The sequence below is a fragment of the Procambarus clarkii genome, chromosome 18 (assembly GCF_040958095.1).
Source record: "Procambarus clarkii isolate CNS0578487 chromosome 18, FALCON_Pclarkii_2.0, whole genome shotgun sequence".
Taxonomy (NCBI): domain Eukaryota; kingdom Metazoa; phylum Arthropoda; class Malacostraca; order Decapoda; family Cambaridae; genus Procambarus; species Procambarus clarkii.
In genome coordinates this window covers 12873824-12892765 of record NC_091167.1, presented here as the reverse complement: position 1 = coordinate 12892765, position 18942 = coordinate 12873824, and the positions used below count along the sequence as shown (strand labels likewise).

Genomic DNA, 18942 nt, shown 5'->3' with positions numbered 1-18942 from the left:
TTGAGAGGGAAATCACAGAATTTTCACGACTGCAGCGTTGGAAAAATACCACAGTGGCGGAATTGTATGTGTTTTTGGCACTCTGTTTGTTGATGAAGCACTGTCACAAACATGCAATAAGTGACTATTGGAGCAAGGACAAGACAATACCAACACCTTTATTCGGGAAATATATGTCACGAGACAGGTTTCAGATACTCCTCAGGTGTCTACATTTTGGAAGTGTTCAGGACCGAACACCTGATTATAGACTGTGGCGAGTGAGGCACTACATGAACGATGTTATTGGAAAATTCAGAGATTTTTACGTACCAGCACAGAAGCTGGTGGTTGATGAATCTCTCGTACTTTTCAAGGGACGTGTTCCATTCAAACAGTACATTCCCTCAAAACGAAACCGATTTGGCCTGAAATTTTTTGTTCTCTGTGATTGTGAGACAGGATACGTGTTACACATGATTCTGTACTCGGCTTGTGATGTAGACATTCCCGGTAACGACGAACATGGATTCTCAGGGAGTGTAGTGAAGACCATCATGGCTCCGTGGATGAACAAGGGACACATTTTATACACAGATAATTACTATACAAGTCCCTTGCTAGCTCGGTTCTTGCTAGAAAATAGAACCGGATTGGTTGGTACAGTAAAGTCACAACGAAGGGAAATGCCTGTGTTTGACAACGACATTGCAGTTGGTGAGTGTCAGAGAAGGAAAAGTGATAACATTCTGTCAGTTCGGTGGAAAGACAAAAGAGAGGTGAACTTGTTGACAACAATTCATGATGGAACAATGGTGAACAGTGGGAAAGTGAGCCATAAAACAAACGCACCACTATATAAGCCAGACTGTGTTTTAGACTATAATATCAACATGCGGTTGATTGATAAATCAGACATGATGATTGGCACTGCAGAGTGTGTGCGGAAGACATGTAGGTGGACGAAAAAAGTGTTCTTCCATCTTGTGGACATGAGCATGCTGAACTGTTTCAACATGTACCTTGTGAGAACTGGACGTAAGCCCACTTTCCGTGACTTTGTATTTGATGCTGCAATACAGTTATTAGGAAAGTTTGCAAAAGATGTCCCAGGTATTCAGCGGCCCATCATAAACCCACTGTTGCAGCATGCTGGTACTCCACGCCTCGCTCACACTGAAGGCTTCCTAGCACACAAACTTAAGTATTTGCCACCTGGTGTGAAGCGTGCAATAGCCCAACGTGATTGCTTGGTGTGTAAAACAACGACACGTAGAGACAAGAAACGGAAGCTTGTGCAAACATGGTGTGAAACGTGTGGTATCCCATTATGTGCTGTCGACTGCTTCAATGACTAAAACAGTCTAGAAATCTTCTAAGTGTGCTTCAAAGTGTGTATAGCGTGTGCGAGTGTGTAAATATGTAAACATATAAGCAGATAGCGTGTGCGTGTGTGTAAATATATACAAATATAAGCAGAACATACAATATAATAGACTGTAATGAGTATATTATGAGTATATTATAATGAGTATATTATATTGCCGTAATTGAAAACATTTGTGTGCGCCTGTGTATACTCAAATATGCAACAATTATTGATACAAAATATGTTCAAACAGTATTTGAAACACAATTAGTGAAAAAAAATTAGATAAAATGCGCTTAGACATTGTAAATAAATAGCGCGAAAATATATTTGTCGCAACTCTGGCTGTTTGAGGACCGCGCGCAACACCTCCCGGGCAGTGTACTGCATGAGCGAACATGCAGATTGTGACGTCATCACCGAGCTTTTCGGCTCTATTGCAACAAAAGTAAGTACAATAGAATTTTTTTTTATTTTTCCCGTGATCAGTGAACAGAACTTAACAGATTAGCAAAAAAAAAAAAAATTTTTTTTTTCAAAATGACATGCGCCTGTTCGGATGGCAGGATATTAGACCCCGAGCATGTTAAGGGTTAAGGGGCAGTTCTTGTCTTTCTCATATTTTCCTATTCTTCTAAAATCACTGACATTTTCCTTTGAGCCTTCTCTTAAACCTACTATTTTCTCCATGATTTTCATCTCTTCTCCTGCTCGGTCCACCCTAGATGAAATTTCCTTCTCTAAACATCCAAAAATTATTATGGACTTACTTCTGTCTGCAGTGTTTTGTACCAGTTTACTGTTGGTAACCAGTTGCTCTTCCTGATTTGTTACCTTGTCTGTTAATGCAGTAATAATCTTACCTTGTTGAAGAATACTCCCTTTTAGAGTGCAAAGCTCACTCCTAAGAGCTCCATTGTCCTCTTCCAATTTAAGCACTTGTTCTTCATACTTCTTTTGCATATCCTCAATTATCTCTAACCTGCCAAGAACACCTCCTTTCCTTATATCTTGTGGTGAGAATCCTTTGAAACAATCATCTGTTGGTGTGTGTACATTCCCAGTGGTGGTGGTGGTGGCCATCTTTGTTTTTGTACTAGAACCAAAAAAAACTTTTCCACTCAGATATTTTCACTCACTTTTACTTGTTTATTGTATTTTATTTGCTTAAACACTTCCCTGAACCTTTATGTAACCTGGGACACCACTGTAGCCCTCAACCTGTTCCTAATACTTAGGTAATTCCATATTTCCAGGAGCTTGCTGCTGTGTGACTCCTGCCTCCTCCAGCTCACAGTCACCACCCCTATGTATAGTGTAACTAGCTGTACCAGGCCACACATTGCTGTGACTCGGCAACCCATGTGCGTTGCTGAGCCACAGCAATCTTTTTCCCATCTTCCAGTCCTCTCCACCATCCCCCACTCCAGCGTCCCCTCGTCCTCCTAACCATTCCCCCTCCCCTATCCTCTTGTCCTCCCCACCATTCCCCACTCCCATCCCCTCGTCCTCCCCACTATTCTCCATTCCCCCGTCCCCTCCATCCCCAACTCCCCCGTCCCCTCCATCCCCAACTCCCCCGTCCCCTCCATCCCCAACTCCCCCGTCCCCTCCATCCCCAACTCCCCCGTCCCCTCCATCCCCAACTCCCCCGTCCCCTCCATCCCCAACTCCCCCGTCCCCTCCATCCCCAACTCCCCCGTCCCCACATCCTCCCCACCGTTATCCTCTCCCCTGTCCCCTCATCCTCCCCACCATCCCAACTCCCCTGTCCCCTTGTCCTCACCATTACCCCCTCCCCTGTCCCCTCGTCCTCCCCACCATTCTCCACTCCCTCGTCCGATGCATTCCCAAGTGACCTGATGTTTTCATCACTAAAATATAAGAAAAACAGTTGAAAAACAATGGAAAAATGAAAAATAAACTACTGTATACTTATGAAATGAATGGTATGGTAAACAACACAGCTCAATTCCAACACAATATCCCTCAAAATAATTAAATAAAAATAAATTGAAATCTATGAAAATTCACTTTATCAATGCATTTGGAAACATTGAAATGTAATCGTAACATATCTAGTATACCGTGTGTTGCTATTACAGTGTACATGCAACAGATGGTGCTGTTTTTCAAAAATAGCATGTTTTTATGTCACAGGTGTGGCATCTATATAGCAGGTATATGTCAGAAAATGCAACTCGACCTACGATCGTGTCGTCAACTTATGATATTCATTGATACGCGTTCGGGTCGACTGAGGGTATGGTTCCTGGTGGCACGCGCCAACCAGCCTCAGTTTGCCATGGCCGCTCACCTACTGACGATCACGCTTGTAAGAAATTCCATTATTTTGGTGATTTTTTGTTTTTGAACATAAAAGTAATTATTATATATCATGCCATGGGTCCCAAGAAAGTCAATGGTAAAGTTCAACATATGAAAACCCATGTGAGGATGACCATAGAGGAAAAACAAGAGATCATGTATAAACATGAAGATGGTGTGTGGGTTGCTGAACTAGCGAGCCATTACAACAAATCACAGTCAATGATACCCACCATACTTGCCAAGAAAAATGACATTATGTAAACTAAAGTGGCAAAAGGCGTAACAATAATCATAAAACATAGAACACAAACACTTGTGGAAGTTGAACAGTAATTATTAATTTGGATACATGGCAAGGAGTTAGCAGGTGATAGCATTTTAAAGGCCATCATTTGTGAAAAAGCAAGGAAATTGCATAAAGACCTTTTAAAGAAAACTCCTGGAATGAGTGATGCAGATGCAAAAGAGTTTAACGAGTTTATTGCGCCGAGTTTATTGTGAAATTCCCCTGGTGCGCATGAAATAAAGTGTTCCCCAAAAAAATTTTTCTTAGTAAAATGATAAAATTCCCTTCCCTGAACATGGCTATGTAAAAATAAATACTAAATTCCACTTACTTTGGCTGTGGGGACGTGGACAAGGTGCGCTGCGACGTCATCAGGACCTGGTCGCCCGTGCGTGAATTGCCCAGACACGGTCGCGCCGGCCATTCAAGCACCGGGTGTTGCCACAAATATATTCTCAATTATTTGTTTTATGTAAACCAATGCAGTTTTATTTGTTTTTTTTATTGTATATGATGCATATTTGTGTCCTTTACAATATGTATACAGTAAAACATTCATAATGTTCCATGGAACTGTGATACATGTGTCAGTAATGTGTCCACAATAAATGTTTATTGTCGCAATATTACCTGTTAAAAATTCACTAAAATTACAATATGTACAGTTTCCCACACTATTTACACAGTAACACACTGTATTACACAATACTTCGGAAGTCAGTAATAATTAACGAAGCAGTCCATGGTGATTTTGTCCATGTACTGCTTCGCAGTCCATGGCAGACTTCGCTCTCAGTGAACCAGGTACAGATCTGTCTAATTACCACAAGCTACACAAGCTTCACAAAGCTTCCTGGCAATACGTTAGTAATGAATAAATATGATAGGTTAGGCTGACCTGACCTGACCTGACCTGACGTAACATAACGTAACGTAACGTAACCGACGCTTTGATCCTTGAGTTCCAAATGTCCCTTCCTCATTAATTAAGAAAATGTGTTCAGCATGGGAAGAACTGCAAACTTTTGCTGAAACGACTCGCCCAAATCATGGTGCAGTAGGCCGTTGCCTTAACCTTTTTAATGACACTGATGCCTCATTACAGACGAAAATTAAAATGTATGGAAAAACAAAAATCTATGGAAAGTTTTTTAGTGAGAAAAACAAGCTGTGATTCACAACCAGGTCTTAGTGGTATGCAGGCAAAACGTAGGAGTGTTGTGTACCCCAGAAAAGTCATCACTGACTGACGTTATAATGGAAGGGAACTCCCCTTCCAAACAGTAATACCTCTCCTCCTCCCCCCTCCTCTCCATCTTCCATACACCAACAAGAGTCCTCGATAAAGGTAAGATAAACATGTGTACTGTTAGAGAAAAAAATTGTATTCAGTATAAAATGTATTTTATACTAATATTTTAGGGGGTGTGGAACGGATTAATTCAATTCCCATTATTTCTTATTTGAAAATTCATTTCGACTTACGATATGTCTCTGGGAACAGATTACAATCGTAAGTCGAGGCCCCACTGTATATAATATACCCTTTATTGGAAACAATCCAAAGACTTACGTCTATCATGTTAACCAGTAGATTTCTCCGTAAATCAATAACTAAAGTTGATGTTACAGTTGTTTTTTACAGATTAAAAAGCTCGAACGACAACTGAGGGAAAAAAATGGAATGTTAGCAGAGAATGAGAATGAAATTCGAGTGTTAGAGAATAAGGTAGGTTTGCGTTATTGTGTTATTTGAGTTAAATTGTATTATGAAGTTAATTTTTATTAAATATTCAATGATATTTTCTGGGGGAAGCCCCGTCGGCTCCCCGGAGCTATCCCAGGCTGATATGCTAATGTCAGACTTTGGCATCAGTCATGTGTATGGAGTTCTTAGGCCTACCGGGGACCACGGCCAGAACCGGGCCCCCTCAGAGAGGCAAGGGGAGCAATGGCCTATAGAAGCCCCCGTGTAGTTGGAAGCATTCTATGTCTGCCATCGACCGGAACAGGCACCCAGAAAGGTAAGCGCCCCAAAACAAACCCCTATTCTGGTTAAAATTGCTACCAAAAACCGAACTAGTGGATAGAACTCCCCAACCGAAAACAAGCAAACTAGTGTGACGTCACACACCGCCGCGCCGCTGTCTGCGCAGCTCCCCCCTCCCCGGGAGGGGGAAGGGGGAGCCCCAGACCCCCCGCGCCGGCTACCCACACCTCAGTTCTTGAGGCTGATGCTATAGGCGATGGTCGTGTGCTCTGGCTCCGGTGTCGCTACTGCACTGTGCTTTGCGTGTGGTGTTGGTTTTGTGGGTGCGAGAGCCAGGAGTTATCTTCAGTACTCGGGCTGCATGCGCCTAGGGCTGCCTTCCCTAGGTGCCCTGTAAGTACTGCCCTTGGGGCTTGGGGCCACCTTCCACAGGCTCCTCGGGGTCTGCCTCTGCTGGTCCGTTTTACCTTTCGGTTTTTCGGCCGCCTGTTGGGCTCTTGGGTGTTCTGTTCTCCCTTGTTACCGGCAAGTAAGAGGCAGTTTGCACTGGTAGGGGCGCAGGATGCTGCTCAGCTTGTATTTCCCGACATCGCGGCCGGCTCTGTTCCTTGGGGTTCGCTGTCCTCTTGCGGGGTTTTGTTTTTCTTTTTGTTTTTGCCTGGTGGGGGGTTCTGTCATTTTATTCAGTTTGTTTTTGCCCTTCCACTGTTCTCCTCGGTGGTGCCCCCTGCTAGGTCCCCGTGAGTGTATACGTCCCTGGGGTTCAGCTTTAGAAGTTTGCTTGGTTTCAGGCGCTGGTAGCTCGGTGTCCGAACCCGAGGGTTTTCCCGCGGCTCCGCGTCTTTCAGCAGATCAGGCCAGTACGTCACGTGGCTGGTTCGATCTTCTCCTCGAGTCTTCGCGTATGGTTTTTTGACTCGAGTCTACCATCATCTCTATGGTGATCAGGTGGCCTCCTTGTTGGTGTCCCATCTGAGGGCTTCTTCTCGGCGGCAGTATGAAGTTTCCTGGTGGTCCTTCCGTTTCTTTTTGCGTCTTCGTTGTGTTAGCTCCTTGTCTGTTCGGGTGGTCTTGTCCTTCCTCTTGTGGTTGTTTCAGGACCGTCATCTTATGCCTAACACTGTCACTTCGTATCGTGCGGCGCTGGCGGAGCCGCTTCAGCTTGCTTTCCGTATCGATGTTACGTCTGCGCCGTTTCGCAAGCTTTCTCGTGCATTGTTTCACCTCCGGCCTGCTCATGCGTCGCCTGAGCCGTCCTGGTCTTTGGACAGAGTGCTCGCTTTCCTTTCATCTCCTCGTTTCGTTGTGGCCCCTTCGGTCCAGGATTGTTTTTCCAAGGCACTTTTCTTGTTGGCTTTGGCCTCTGGGGGTCGGGCAGGGGAGCTTCATGCTCTCCTCCGGCGCAGGGGTTTCTGCTCTTTTGGTCGTGGTGATTGTTTTGTTCGTTTGCAGCCGTCTCCTTCTTTTCTGGCGAAGAATGAGACTGCTGCGTTCCGGAGGGGTCCATGGGTGGTTGATGCTTGGTTGGTCAGGCCGGGGGTGCATCATGTTTTGTGTCCGGTTGCGGCGCTTCGCCGTTATTTGCGCGCCACAGCTTCTGTGTCTGGGGACGCGCTGTGGGTTGATCCGGTTTCCCTTCTTTCCTGTTCGCGGGTTCAGGTCTCTCAGGTCGTCCGCAGGGTTATTAGGTCCAGCCAGCCTGCAGTCTATCCCCGTGCCCATGACGTTCGTAAGTTCGCGGCTCTTGCTGCCGTCTTCGGGAATATGTCTTGGTCTGATATTCGGGCGCGGGGATTTTGGCGGTCGAACAGGGTCCTGGCTGCTCGTTACCTTGTGAATGTCCCTGGGCCTCGTCGGGCCTGTGTTGCTTTGGGTCGGCGGTTGCAGCCAGTTGTCTCGGCTTCGAGTTGAGGGGTGAGCGACGACCGCCTCCCGGGTAAGTCCCTCTTTTTTCTGTCTGTGGGTAGTTAGCTCCGGGGAGCCGACGGGGCTCCCCCCAGAAAACCAGCGTTGAATGTAATGAAACGCCATTTTCTGGGTGAGTCCCGGAGGCTCCCCGGCATCCCTCCCTCCCTCCGGTCGGCGGTTTTTCGCGTTTTTGACATCCAGCCTCAAGAACTGAGGTGTGGGTAGCCGGCGCGGGGGGTCTGGGGCTCCCCCTTACCCCTCCCGGGGAGGGGGGAGCTGCGCAGACAGCGGCGCGGCGGTGTGTGACGTCACACTAGTTTGCTTGTTTTCGGTTGGGGAGTTCTATCCACTAGTTCGGTTTTTGGTAGCAATTTTAACCAGAATAGGGGTTTGTTTTGGGGCGCTTACCTTTCTGGGTGCCTGTTCCGGTCGATGGCAGACATAGAATGCTTCCAACTACACGGGGGCTTCTATAGGCCATTGCTCCCCTTGCCTCTCTGAGGGGGCCCGGTTCTGGCCGTGGTCCCCGGTAGGCCTAAGAACTCCATACACATGACTGATGCCAAAGTCTGACATTAGCTTATCAGCCTGGGATAGCTCCGGGGAGCCTCTGGGACTCACCCAGAAAATGGCGTTTCATTACGTTCAACGCTGGTTTTATTGTACTTGTAGAAAACTTATATTTACACTAATTGTTTTTCTATTAGCATTTTCTTTAATTAATTATTATAATATTATTGTACTGTAATTGTTTTCTGTTGAGAGCTGTTATGGGCCCCCATATAATTGTTACGGGGGAGTGAACCTCAGTATTGCTGGAAAATATAGCCTGGCCAATAGTGAATAAAAGCCTAAGGGTTTTAACCACCGTTAAACCTGCACCGAGTTTATTGTAATTACCTAGGTGTAATTACCTAAGTGTAGTTACAGGATGAGAGCTACGCTCGTGGTGTCCCGTCTTCCCAGCACTCTTTGTCATATAATGCTTTGAAATTACTGACGGTCTTGGCCTCCACCACCTTCTCACCTAACTTGTTCCAACCGTCTACCACTCTGTTTGTGAAAGTGAATTTTCTTATATTTCTTCGGCATCAGTGTTTAGCTAGTTTAAATCTGTGACCTCTTGTTCTTAAAGTTCCAGGTCTCAGGAAATCTTCCCTATCGATTTTATCAGTTCCTGTTACTATTTTGTATGTAGTGATCATATCACCTCTTTTTCTTCTGTCTTCTATTTTTGGCATATTTAACCCTTCAATTGCGCATCGCATCATATGATGCTTTGGAGTACTACGCAAGATTTAAACGGCCCGCGGATACACGGGGTTCACCACACCTTCATCAGGGCTCTTGTAAACAGACGCCATTTTTTTAAAAAATCGTGGGCCAAACTCCAGGGTGTTAGGGGCCTCAGTATTGAGTGAGCTACCAAGCCTGACGCACGCAGCATGAGCTCACAGCACTGCTGTTCAGCTTATGACCACAGCATCGCCTAAAAATGCCATAATATGCTTGTTCATGCTATTATGTAGCGATGATATTATTACAGAAGACTCCTGACTGTGATAAAACTGACCACGGGTTCTGATAATAGCAGGATTGTGGTGATATTTAGCGCTGTGCGCCATGGAGGGAGGAGTAATACTGTGGGAGGGAGGATGGTGGCGTTGTCTTTTGAGTGTGTGTGGCCACCTTTTATTGACTGCACTCACCATACCAGCTTAGTGGTTCGCTATGGTGAACACAAATGTAGATACTTATATATAACGTGTGTATAGTGTGAGATAACAGCGAGAGTAGGAGGTTGGAAGCCGCCATTTTGGTGAGGGAGGAGCGTCGTCTGCAGGACTTATCATGTTGTTTACTGGTGATCACTATGGTCTTTGGGCACCACACCTGTTTACTTGTACAAGTATGGTGAATAAAACAGGTAGATATTTATATATAATGTGTGTATATAGCGTAATAACACCACAAACAGTATTGTTGTAGGAGAAATATTAGTGCGTCTGGCCTTGAGGGCGGCCGCCACCAGCTGACTGTGTGAGTAGCTACGCCTCTCTGCCTTTACTCATCATACAAGCTTAGATGTACAGTTATGGTGAACAAAACATGTAAATACTTATATATAACGTCTGTATATAAAAGCAAAAACAGTATGGTGGGTGGAGAATGGTGGCAAGGCAGGCGAGGTGAGGTGAGGGAGGGAGCCAGTCACTGCCTGCCACTGCCACTCAGCATACCAACTTAGTGGTTTGTCATGGTGAACAAAACATGCAGATACTTATATATAACCTGTGTATATAGTGTAATAACCGACAAAGTATTTGTTCACTGTTTGATGAACATAATTGAATCAACAATACGCACACCATATTTTTGAGTACAGCGATGATTCACTCATTTTATTATATAAATATATCACACTACACACTATTGAATAATATTACAGCAAAAAAACTACGAAAAATCAGAGACATTGAAATAATTAGGTAATTATCTCTTTGTGGAAACTCTGGCCTGACAGCTGGCGATCAACAGACCGCCTGGGACGCACGCTCAGTCAGCTCCTGATTTTTGTCACACTTCCCCGCCCTATAGTGGGCAATATATGTCACTTACGATTTTTGTATTATTTTTCCCGTGATCAGTGAACACAAATTAACAGGTTAGGAAGAAAAAATAATTTTTTTTTTTTTTTTTTTTTTTTTTTTTGGTATGCACCTGTGGGTGTCAAATGGTATATAGCTATGTGCCATTTAAGGGTTAATGCCTCTAACCTCTCCTCGTAGCTCTTGCCCTTCAGTTCTGGGAGCCACTTGGTAGCGAAATTCCCCCTGTGTGCATGAAATAAAGTGTTCCCCAAAAATTCTTTGTTTACATACAAGAGTTTACATACAAGAGTTTTTACATTCTTGTAAAGCCACTATTACGCATAGCGTTTCGGGCAAGGTCCTTAACCCTAATTTCCCCGGAATACGACCCCGCCGAATCGTTTAACAACCAGGTACCCATTCACTGCTGGGTGAACAGAGGCTACAGTTAAGGATTGGCGCCCGGTCAATCCTCCCCGGCCAGGATTCGAACCCAAGGCAAGGCGCTTGCGAAACGCCAGGCGAGTATCTTACCACTGCGCCACGGAGACTAAACGGAGACGATGTTCTTCGTAAAATTATAAATTCCCTTCCCTGAACATGTCTATGTAAAAATAAATGCCAAATTCCACCTACTTTGGTTGTTGGGACGTGGACAAGGTGCACTGCGACGTCATCAGGACCTGGTCGCCCGTGCGTGAATTGCCCAGACACGGTCGCGCAGGCCATTCAAGCACTGGGTGTTGCCACAAATATATTCTCAATTATTTGTTTTATGTAAACCAATGCGGTTTTATTTGTTTTTTTATTGTATATGATGCATATTTGTGTCCTTTACAATATGTATACAGTAAAACATTCATAATGTTCCATGGAACTGTGATACATGTGTCAGTAATGTGTCCACAATAAATGTTTATTGTCGCAATATTACCTGTTAAAAATTCACTAAAATTACAATATGTACAGTTTCACACACTATTTACACAGTAACACACTGTATTACACACTGTATACATTATACAGTATTATACATTACTCAAAAAGGCTTTCGACAGAGTTCCACATAAGAGGTTGTTCTGGAAACTGGAAAATATTGGAGGAGTGACAGGTACGCTTCTAACATGGATGAAAAATTTTCTGACTGATAGAAAAATGAGGGCTGTGATCAGAGGCAATGTATCGGACTGGAGAAATGTCACAAGTGGAGTACCACAGGGTTCAGTTCTTGCACCAGTGATGTTTATTGTCTACATAAATGATCTACCAGTTGGTATACAGAATTATATGAACATGTTTGCTGATGATGCTAAGATAATAGGAAGGATAAGAAACTTAGATGATTGTCATGCCCTTCAAGAAGACCTGGACAAAATAAGTACATGGAGCGCCACTTGGCAAATGGAATTTAATGTTAATAAATGTCATGTTATGGAATGTGGAATAGGAGAACATAGACCCCCCACAACCTATATATTATGTGAGAAATCTTTAAAGAATTCTGATAAAGAAAGAGATCTAGGAGTGGTTCTAGATAGAAAACTATCACCTGAGGGCCACATAAAGAATATTGTGCGAGGAGCCTATGCCACGCTTTCTAACTTCAGAATTGCTTTTAAATACATGGATGGCGATATACTAGAGAAATTGTTCACGACTTTTGTTAGACCAAAGCTAGAATATGCAGCAGTTGTGTGGTGCCCATATCTTAAGAAGCACATCAACAAACTGGAAAAGGTGCAAAGACATGCTACTAAGTGGCTCCCAGAACTGAAGGGCAAGAGCTACGAGGAGAGGTTAGAGGCATTAAATATGCCAAAACTAGAAGACAGAAGAAAAAGAGGTGATATGATCACTACATACAAAATAGTAACAGGAATTGATAAAATCGATAGGGAAGATTTCTCGAGACCTGGAACGTTAAGAACAAGAGGTCATAGATATAAACTAGCTAAACACTGATGCCGAAGAAATATAAGAAAATTCACTTTCGCAAACAGAGTGGTAGACGGTTGGAACAAGTTAGGGGAGAAGGTGGTGGAGGCCAAGACCGTCAGTAGTTTCAAAGCGTTATATGACAAAGAGTGCTGGGAAGACGGGACACCACGAGCGTAGCTCTCATCCTGTAACTACACTTAGGTAATTACACTTAGGTAAAAATTACTTAGGACTTTGGAAGTGAATAATAATCAACGAAGTAGTCCATGGTACACAGCGCGACTTCGCTCTCGTTGCACTAGGTACAGATAAATTTTCGCTTCCTGTTTCTTCGTTCTGTGTGCTTGCAAATAACGCACTCATGTACACCCTTGGCATTAGTACCTGTAGGTGGTATGTAGCCAAGCATGTAAAACGTAAGGTAGTCTTGAAAAGATTACAGGAAAAGATCAGTTTGTAAGGTAGTCGTGAAAAGATTGCTTTGTAAGGTCCCACACAGGAAGAGATTCAGCCAGCCTCAAAGAGTGACCGTCAGTCAAGAAGAGATTCAGGTATTCTTGAAAATATCTATGGGAAAACACCACCATGGAAGCCGCTAACACTGTTCATCTATGCTACTTGTATCAGATGCATCATCACTGAACGCAGAAAACGATTCATCTATGTATCATCTAAATAAATTGGAGATAGCATAGCATAGGTTGGCAAGGATGGCGCTTGTGGTGTTTGTGTGTAGCTGAGGAAGTCTTGGTTGTAGGGTTGATATAAAGCCATTGCTTGGTTACTGACTTTAATACTTATAAACGATTACATGACTAGTAGTTACCAAGCTTGGCGGGCGTCCTGTACGCTCTTTTTGTTTACCTCTCTCTCTACTGGCGTCTGAGCCGCCGCACATTGGTGGTGTGAGCTGGAGGAGGCAGGAGTCACACTGCAGCAAGCTCCTGGAAATATCGAATTACGTAAGTGTTGGGAACAGGTTGAGGGCTACAGTGGTGTCCCGGGTTACATAAAGGTTCAGGGAAGTATAAAAGCAAATAAAATACAATAAACAAGTAAAAGTGAGTGAAAATATCTGAGTGGAAAAGTTTGTTTTGGTCTAGAATAAAAACAAAGATGGCCACCGCCACCACCCCCACTGAGAATGTAGACACACCAACAGAAGATGGTTTCAAAGGATTCTCACCACAAGATATAAGGAAAGGAGGTGTTCTTGGCAGGTTAGAGATAATTGAGGATATGCAAAAGAAGTATGAAGAAAAAGTGCTTAAATTGGAAGAGGACAATGGAGCTCTGTGGAGTGAGCTTTGCACTCTAAAAAGGGAGTATGCTTCAACAAGGTAAGATTATTACTGCATTAACAGACAAGGTAACAAATCAGGAGGAGCAAATCAAGGAACTAGTGAAAGAAAATGAGGCATGGAAAGTGAAATGTGGTGACTTTGAAGAAATAAACAAGAAAATAGACTCATATGGTGAACAACTCCAAGCAAGCCTAAGGGCTAACATAGAGTTAGGTAAGGATCTCCAACTGGAAACTTCACTGACAACTCACATAGAGGAAGTGAATAAAGAAAAAGAAAAGTATAAAGAAGAAATAAAAGCAACATATGCTCAAGTTGTAAGAGAGAGAGAGATATCAAAAATGTTTGTTCGGAAGTCAAAACCAGAAATGACCAACAAGAAGCAGAAATTAGGCAAGCAATTAGGAAAGAACTGGTTACCAACAGTAAACTGGTACAAATCACTGCAGATAGAACTAAGTCCATAATCATTTTTGGATGTTTAGAGAAGGAAATTTCATCTAGGGTGGACCGAGCAGCAGAAGAGATGAAAATCATAGAGAAAATAGTAGGTTTAGGAGAAGGCTCAAAGGAAAATGTCAGTGATTTTAGAAGAATAGGAAAATATGAGAAAGAAAAGAACCGCCCCTTAAGGGTGAAGTTTAATGGAGTGAAAAACTTGATGGATGTGCTAAGAAATGCCAGGAAATTGCAGAGTGATGAGGTTGGCAAACTTTGGTCAATAAGACAAGACCTCTCCAAGGAAGACAGAGAAAAACTTAAAATGAACCTAATTGAGGCAAAACGTCTAAATGGGGATAGAAATGAAGAAGACATAAATTCTTTTTTTTACAGGGACTGGAAAGCTTGTGAAATGGTACATAAGAACAAAGCAACAAGATCAGTAGTGGAATGGGGAGTAAAGAGCAAAGGAAAGGGAACATGTTCCTGAAAATTGTATATGCCAACATAGAAGGAGTGAGGTCAAAAAGTTTGGAGTTGCAAGATATAATTCAGCTTAGGGTCCCAGATATTGTCGCATTATCAGACGAAACTTGAAGGAAATATAATAAATGAAGTCATATTCCCAAGAGGCTATTCAGTTTGGAGACGTGACAGGAAAACTAGGAAGGGAGGAGGAGTGGCTGTACTGGTGAAAAAACACCTGGAGGTAAGAGAGTTAATATTTGAAAACCCTCGAGATGTTGACATAATGGCATTGCAGGTCTGGAATCAGGATGATAAGCTGATAATTTTAAATGCCTACAGCCCACCAGCAAGCAACACATGGACAAAGGAAGAACTGGATGACAAACGAGAGGACCTCATAATGGTCATGAGAGATATTATTGCACAAGCAGATAAAGATAAATCACGACTGTTGATACTGGGGGACTTCAACTTTAAAGCAATAGACTGGGAGGCCTATGAAGCAAGAACGGAGGACTTTTGGACATGCAAATTTGTGAACCTCATTCTGGAGACATTCTTGTATCAACACATAAAGCAAGCCACAAGAATAAGGGAAGGAGATGTACCGTCAGTACTGGATCTAGTATTCACAGGAAAGAAGAAGAGATATTTGACATCCAGTTCCTTCATCCCTTGGGAAAGAGATCACGTCCTGTTAGACATTAAATATGCTTTAAGATATCATCTAGAAGAAAATGGGGACATTGAAACAGTTGATAAACTCGATTTAAGGAGAGGACACTATGGGGAACTTCAAAAAATTTTTAATGAGTGTAATTGGACAGAATTGTTGCTAGGCAGGAAAGTAAATGAAATGTATGCCAAATTTTTAAAAATATACGAGGAAGGCACACAAACATTCATACCAAAACAGAGATGCAGGGCCAGAAAACAGGATTGGTTCGACAGAAATTGTGAGAGGGCAAGAGATCAAAAGACACAAAAATGGAATCAGTATAGGAAGAGGCCAAACCCTCAAACATACCAGCGATACAAAGATGCGAGAAACAACTATATGGCAGTAAGGAGAGAGGCAGAAAGAAATTTTGAAAAAGGGATAGCGGATAAATGTAAAACAGAACCGGGCCTATTCTACAAATTCATAAACAACAAATTGCAGGTAAAGGATAATATCCAGAGGTTGAAAATGGGAAACAGATTCACGGAAAATGAAAAGGAAATGTGTGAAACATTAAATGAAAAGTTCCAAAGTGTGTTTGTACAAAATGAAATCTTCAGAGAACCAGACACAATAAGAATTCCAGAGCACAACATAGAGCGGATAGAGGTGTCTAGAGATGAAGTGGAAAATATGCTAAAAGAGCTCAGTAAGAACAAAGCAGCTGACCCAGATGGAGTTTTACCATGGGTTCTGAGAGAATGTGCATCTGAGCTCAGCATTCCAATTCACCTGATCTTTCAGGCATCCCTGTGTACAGGAATCGTAGCAGACGTGTAGAAACAGGCTAACATAGTTTCAATCTACAAAAATGGCAGCAGGGAAGACCTCCTCAATTATAGACCTGTATCATTGACAAGTGTAATAGTGAAAGTATTGGAAAAACTAATCAAAACTAAATGGGTAGAACACCTGGAGAGAAATGATATATCATCAGACAGACAGTATGGTTTTCGATCTGGAAGATCCTGTGTATCGAATTTACACAGTTTCTATGATCGAGCCACAGAGATATTACAGGAAAGAGATGGTTGGGTTGACTGCATCTATCTGGACCTCAAAAAGGCTTTCGACAGAGTTCCACATAAGAGGTTGTTCTGGAAACTGGAAAATATTGGAGGGGTGACAGGTAAGCTTCTAACATGGATGAAAAATTTTCTGGCTGATAGAAAAATGAGGGCAGTAATCAGAGGCAATGTATCGGAATGGAGAAATGTCACAAGTGGAGTACCACAGGGTACAGTTCTTGCACCAGTGATGTTTATTGTCTACATAAATGATCTACCAGTTGGTATACAGAATTATATGAACATGTTTGCTGATGATGCTAAGATAATAGGAAGGATAAGAAATTTAGATGACTGTCATGCCCTTCAAGAAGACCTGGACAAAATAAGTATATGGAGCACCACTTGGCAAATGGAATTTAATGTTAATAAATGTCATGTTATGGAATGTGGAATAGGAGAACATAGACCCCACACAACCTATATATTATGTGAGAAATCTTTAAAGAATTCTGATAAAGAAAGATATCTAGGAGTGGTTCTAGATAGAAAACTATCACCTGAGGACCACATAAAGAATATTGTGCAAGGAGCCTATGCTATGCTTACTAACTTCAGAATTGCATTTAAATACATGGATGGCGATATACTAAAGAAATTGTTCATGACTTTTGTTAGGCCTAAGCTAGAATATGCAGCTGTTGTGTGGTGCCCATATCTTAAGAAGCACATCAACAAACTGGAAAAGGTGCAAAGACATGCTACTAAGTGGCTCCCAGAACTGAAGGGCAAGAGCTACGAGGAGAGGTTAGAAGCATTAAATATGCCAAAACTAGAAGACAGAAGAAAAAGGTGATATGATCACTACGTACAAAATAGTAACAGGAATTGATAAAATCGACAGGGAAGACTTCCTGAGACCTGGAATTTCATGAACAAGAGGTCATAGATTTAAACTAGCTAAACACAGATGCCGAAGAAATATAAGAAAATTCACTTTCGCAAATAGTGTGGTAGACAGTTGGAACAAGTTAAGTGAGAAGGTGGTGGAGGCCAAGACTGTCAGTAATTTCAAAGCATTATATGACAAAGAGTGCTGGGAAGACGGGACACCACGAGCGTAGCTCTCATCCTGTAACTACACTTAGGTAATTACACCTAGGTAATTACAATAAACTCGGTGCAGTTGTAATTACAATAAATTGGATGGTACCAATTTCTGTGAACATGACATCCCTCCTTTTCTTTAAAAAGAATGAATACAGGATGTCTACCATGCTTGTAGCACAAAGCAAAGTTATTAACATATCAAGAGATATTGCATACATTTAACATTAATTAAGCACACAAAGAATTTAAATAATTTAATCTTTATCACACAGGATTTCAATGTTAAAAATAGAAATGCAATGTTAAACAAACATGAAAGAAACTAATACAAGGTTACAAAATATTAAATGAGAAATCTGCATTATTCAAACATTATTAAATTTAGTTTAGCATAATAAGTAAATACTTTGCATTACATAGGAACACAATTAATCATCAAATCGTGTAGGGCGTTTAACATGACATTTAGGATGAGAGTCCCCAAATACAAGAACATCCTTTGATGAATTGTTTATTGAGTTATAACTCATTTTTTCTTTCTTTTGCACAACTTTGCACTTCATCATTTTCTACACAAGTTGGAATCACTCTGAAATAGGCCATATTACGTGTTATACTATGATCTCTATTACTCGCTCTTACCATAGTTCCTTTTACACTAATCACTTTATATGGTTTTGTATCATACGGCATATCTAGCTTTCCCTCTTTTTTTTCTTTTTAACGAGAACAGTATCTCCAACCTTTATGAATTGTTCCTTTGCACGTTGATCATGAGCAATTTTCATTTTGCCTTTGGCTAGTGCATCCTTCTGAGCGAGATGTTTATCCGTTATCACGGCTGGCATGACAGGTAGTGCGATTCTCATAGGACGTCCAAATAAAAGTTCGCCAGGCGACTTGCCCAGTATTCCATGCGGTGTTGCACGGTAGTTCCTGAGAAAAGCATACATAGCTTGTTTCTAGGATCGTCCTTCGGCATGAGCACAGCGTGCCGCTTTCATGAGAGGTTGCATGAATCTCTCGACTTCTCCATTTGCTTGAGGATGTAGTGGCATCACACGGTGGTGTTTGAATCCAATATGCTCAGCAAAGTTGACGAAGTCTTGTCCATTGAATGGCGGTCCATAGTCCGTCTTGACAACTTCAGGAATGCCAAAGCTTGAAAAGATCTTGTCGAGTTTCTGGATGACAGCCTTTGCAGATGTGGAAGTGATGATTTCTACTTCTGGATAACATGAGTGATCATCAATGACTACCATCAAGTACTCTCCAGTTGGTAGCGGTCCACAGAAGTCCATCGATACTTCCGTCCATGGTGCAGCAGGTAGTGGTGAAGGTTGTAGAGGTGTTGGTCTTGAAGTATCCACTGCAGCTTGGCATGGGACACAGGCATCATGCATGTCCTTTGCTTGACGATCAATGCCAGGAAACCATACCTTTTCTCGTAGCAGCTGTTTGGTCCTAACAAGACCTTGGTGTCCTTGATGTGCAAGCTT

The 18942-nt window shown here is 42.5% G+C and overlaps 1 protein-coding gene across 10 annotated transcripts in view; it reads left to right on the top strand.

The window, feature by feature from the left end:
• The window catches only part of LOC123750762 (uncharacterized), a 387264-nt gene that overhangs the window by 327504 nt on the left and 40818 nt on the right, over positions 1 to 18942 (top strand). For 7 of the 10 annotated variants that reach the window (XM_069326267.1, XM_069326271.1, XM_069326265.1 and 4 more), the window contains one exon: positions 5611 to 5694. The exons of 2 other annotated variants lie outside the window; for them this stretch is intronic. In XM_069326267.1, coding sequence (XP_069182368.1) covers positions 5611 to 5694 — 84 coding nt within the window. Of the gene's footprint in view, positions 1 to 5610; positions 5698 to 18942 lie in introns of those variants that run through there. One more of the 10 variants, XR_011229010.1, reaches the window with a different exon arrangement.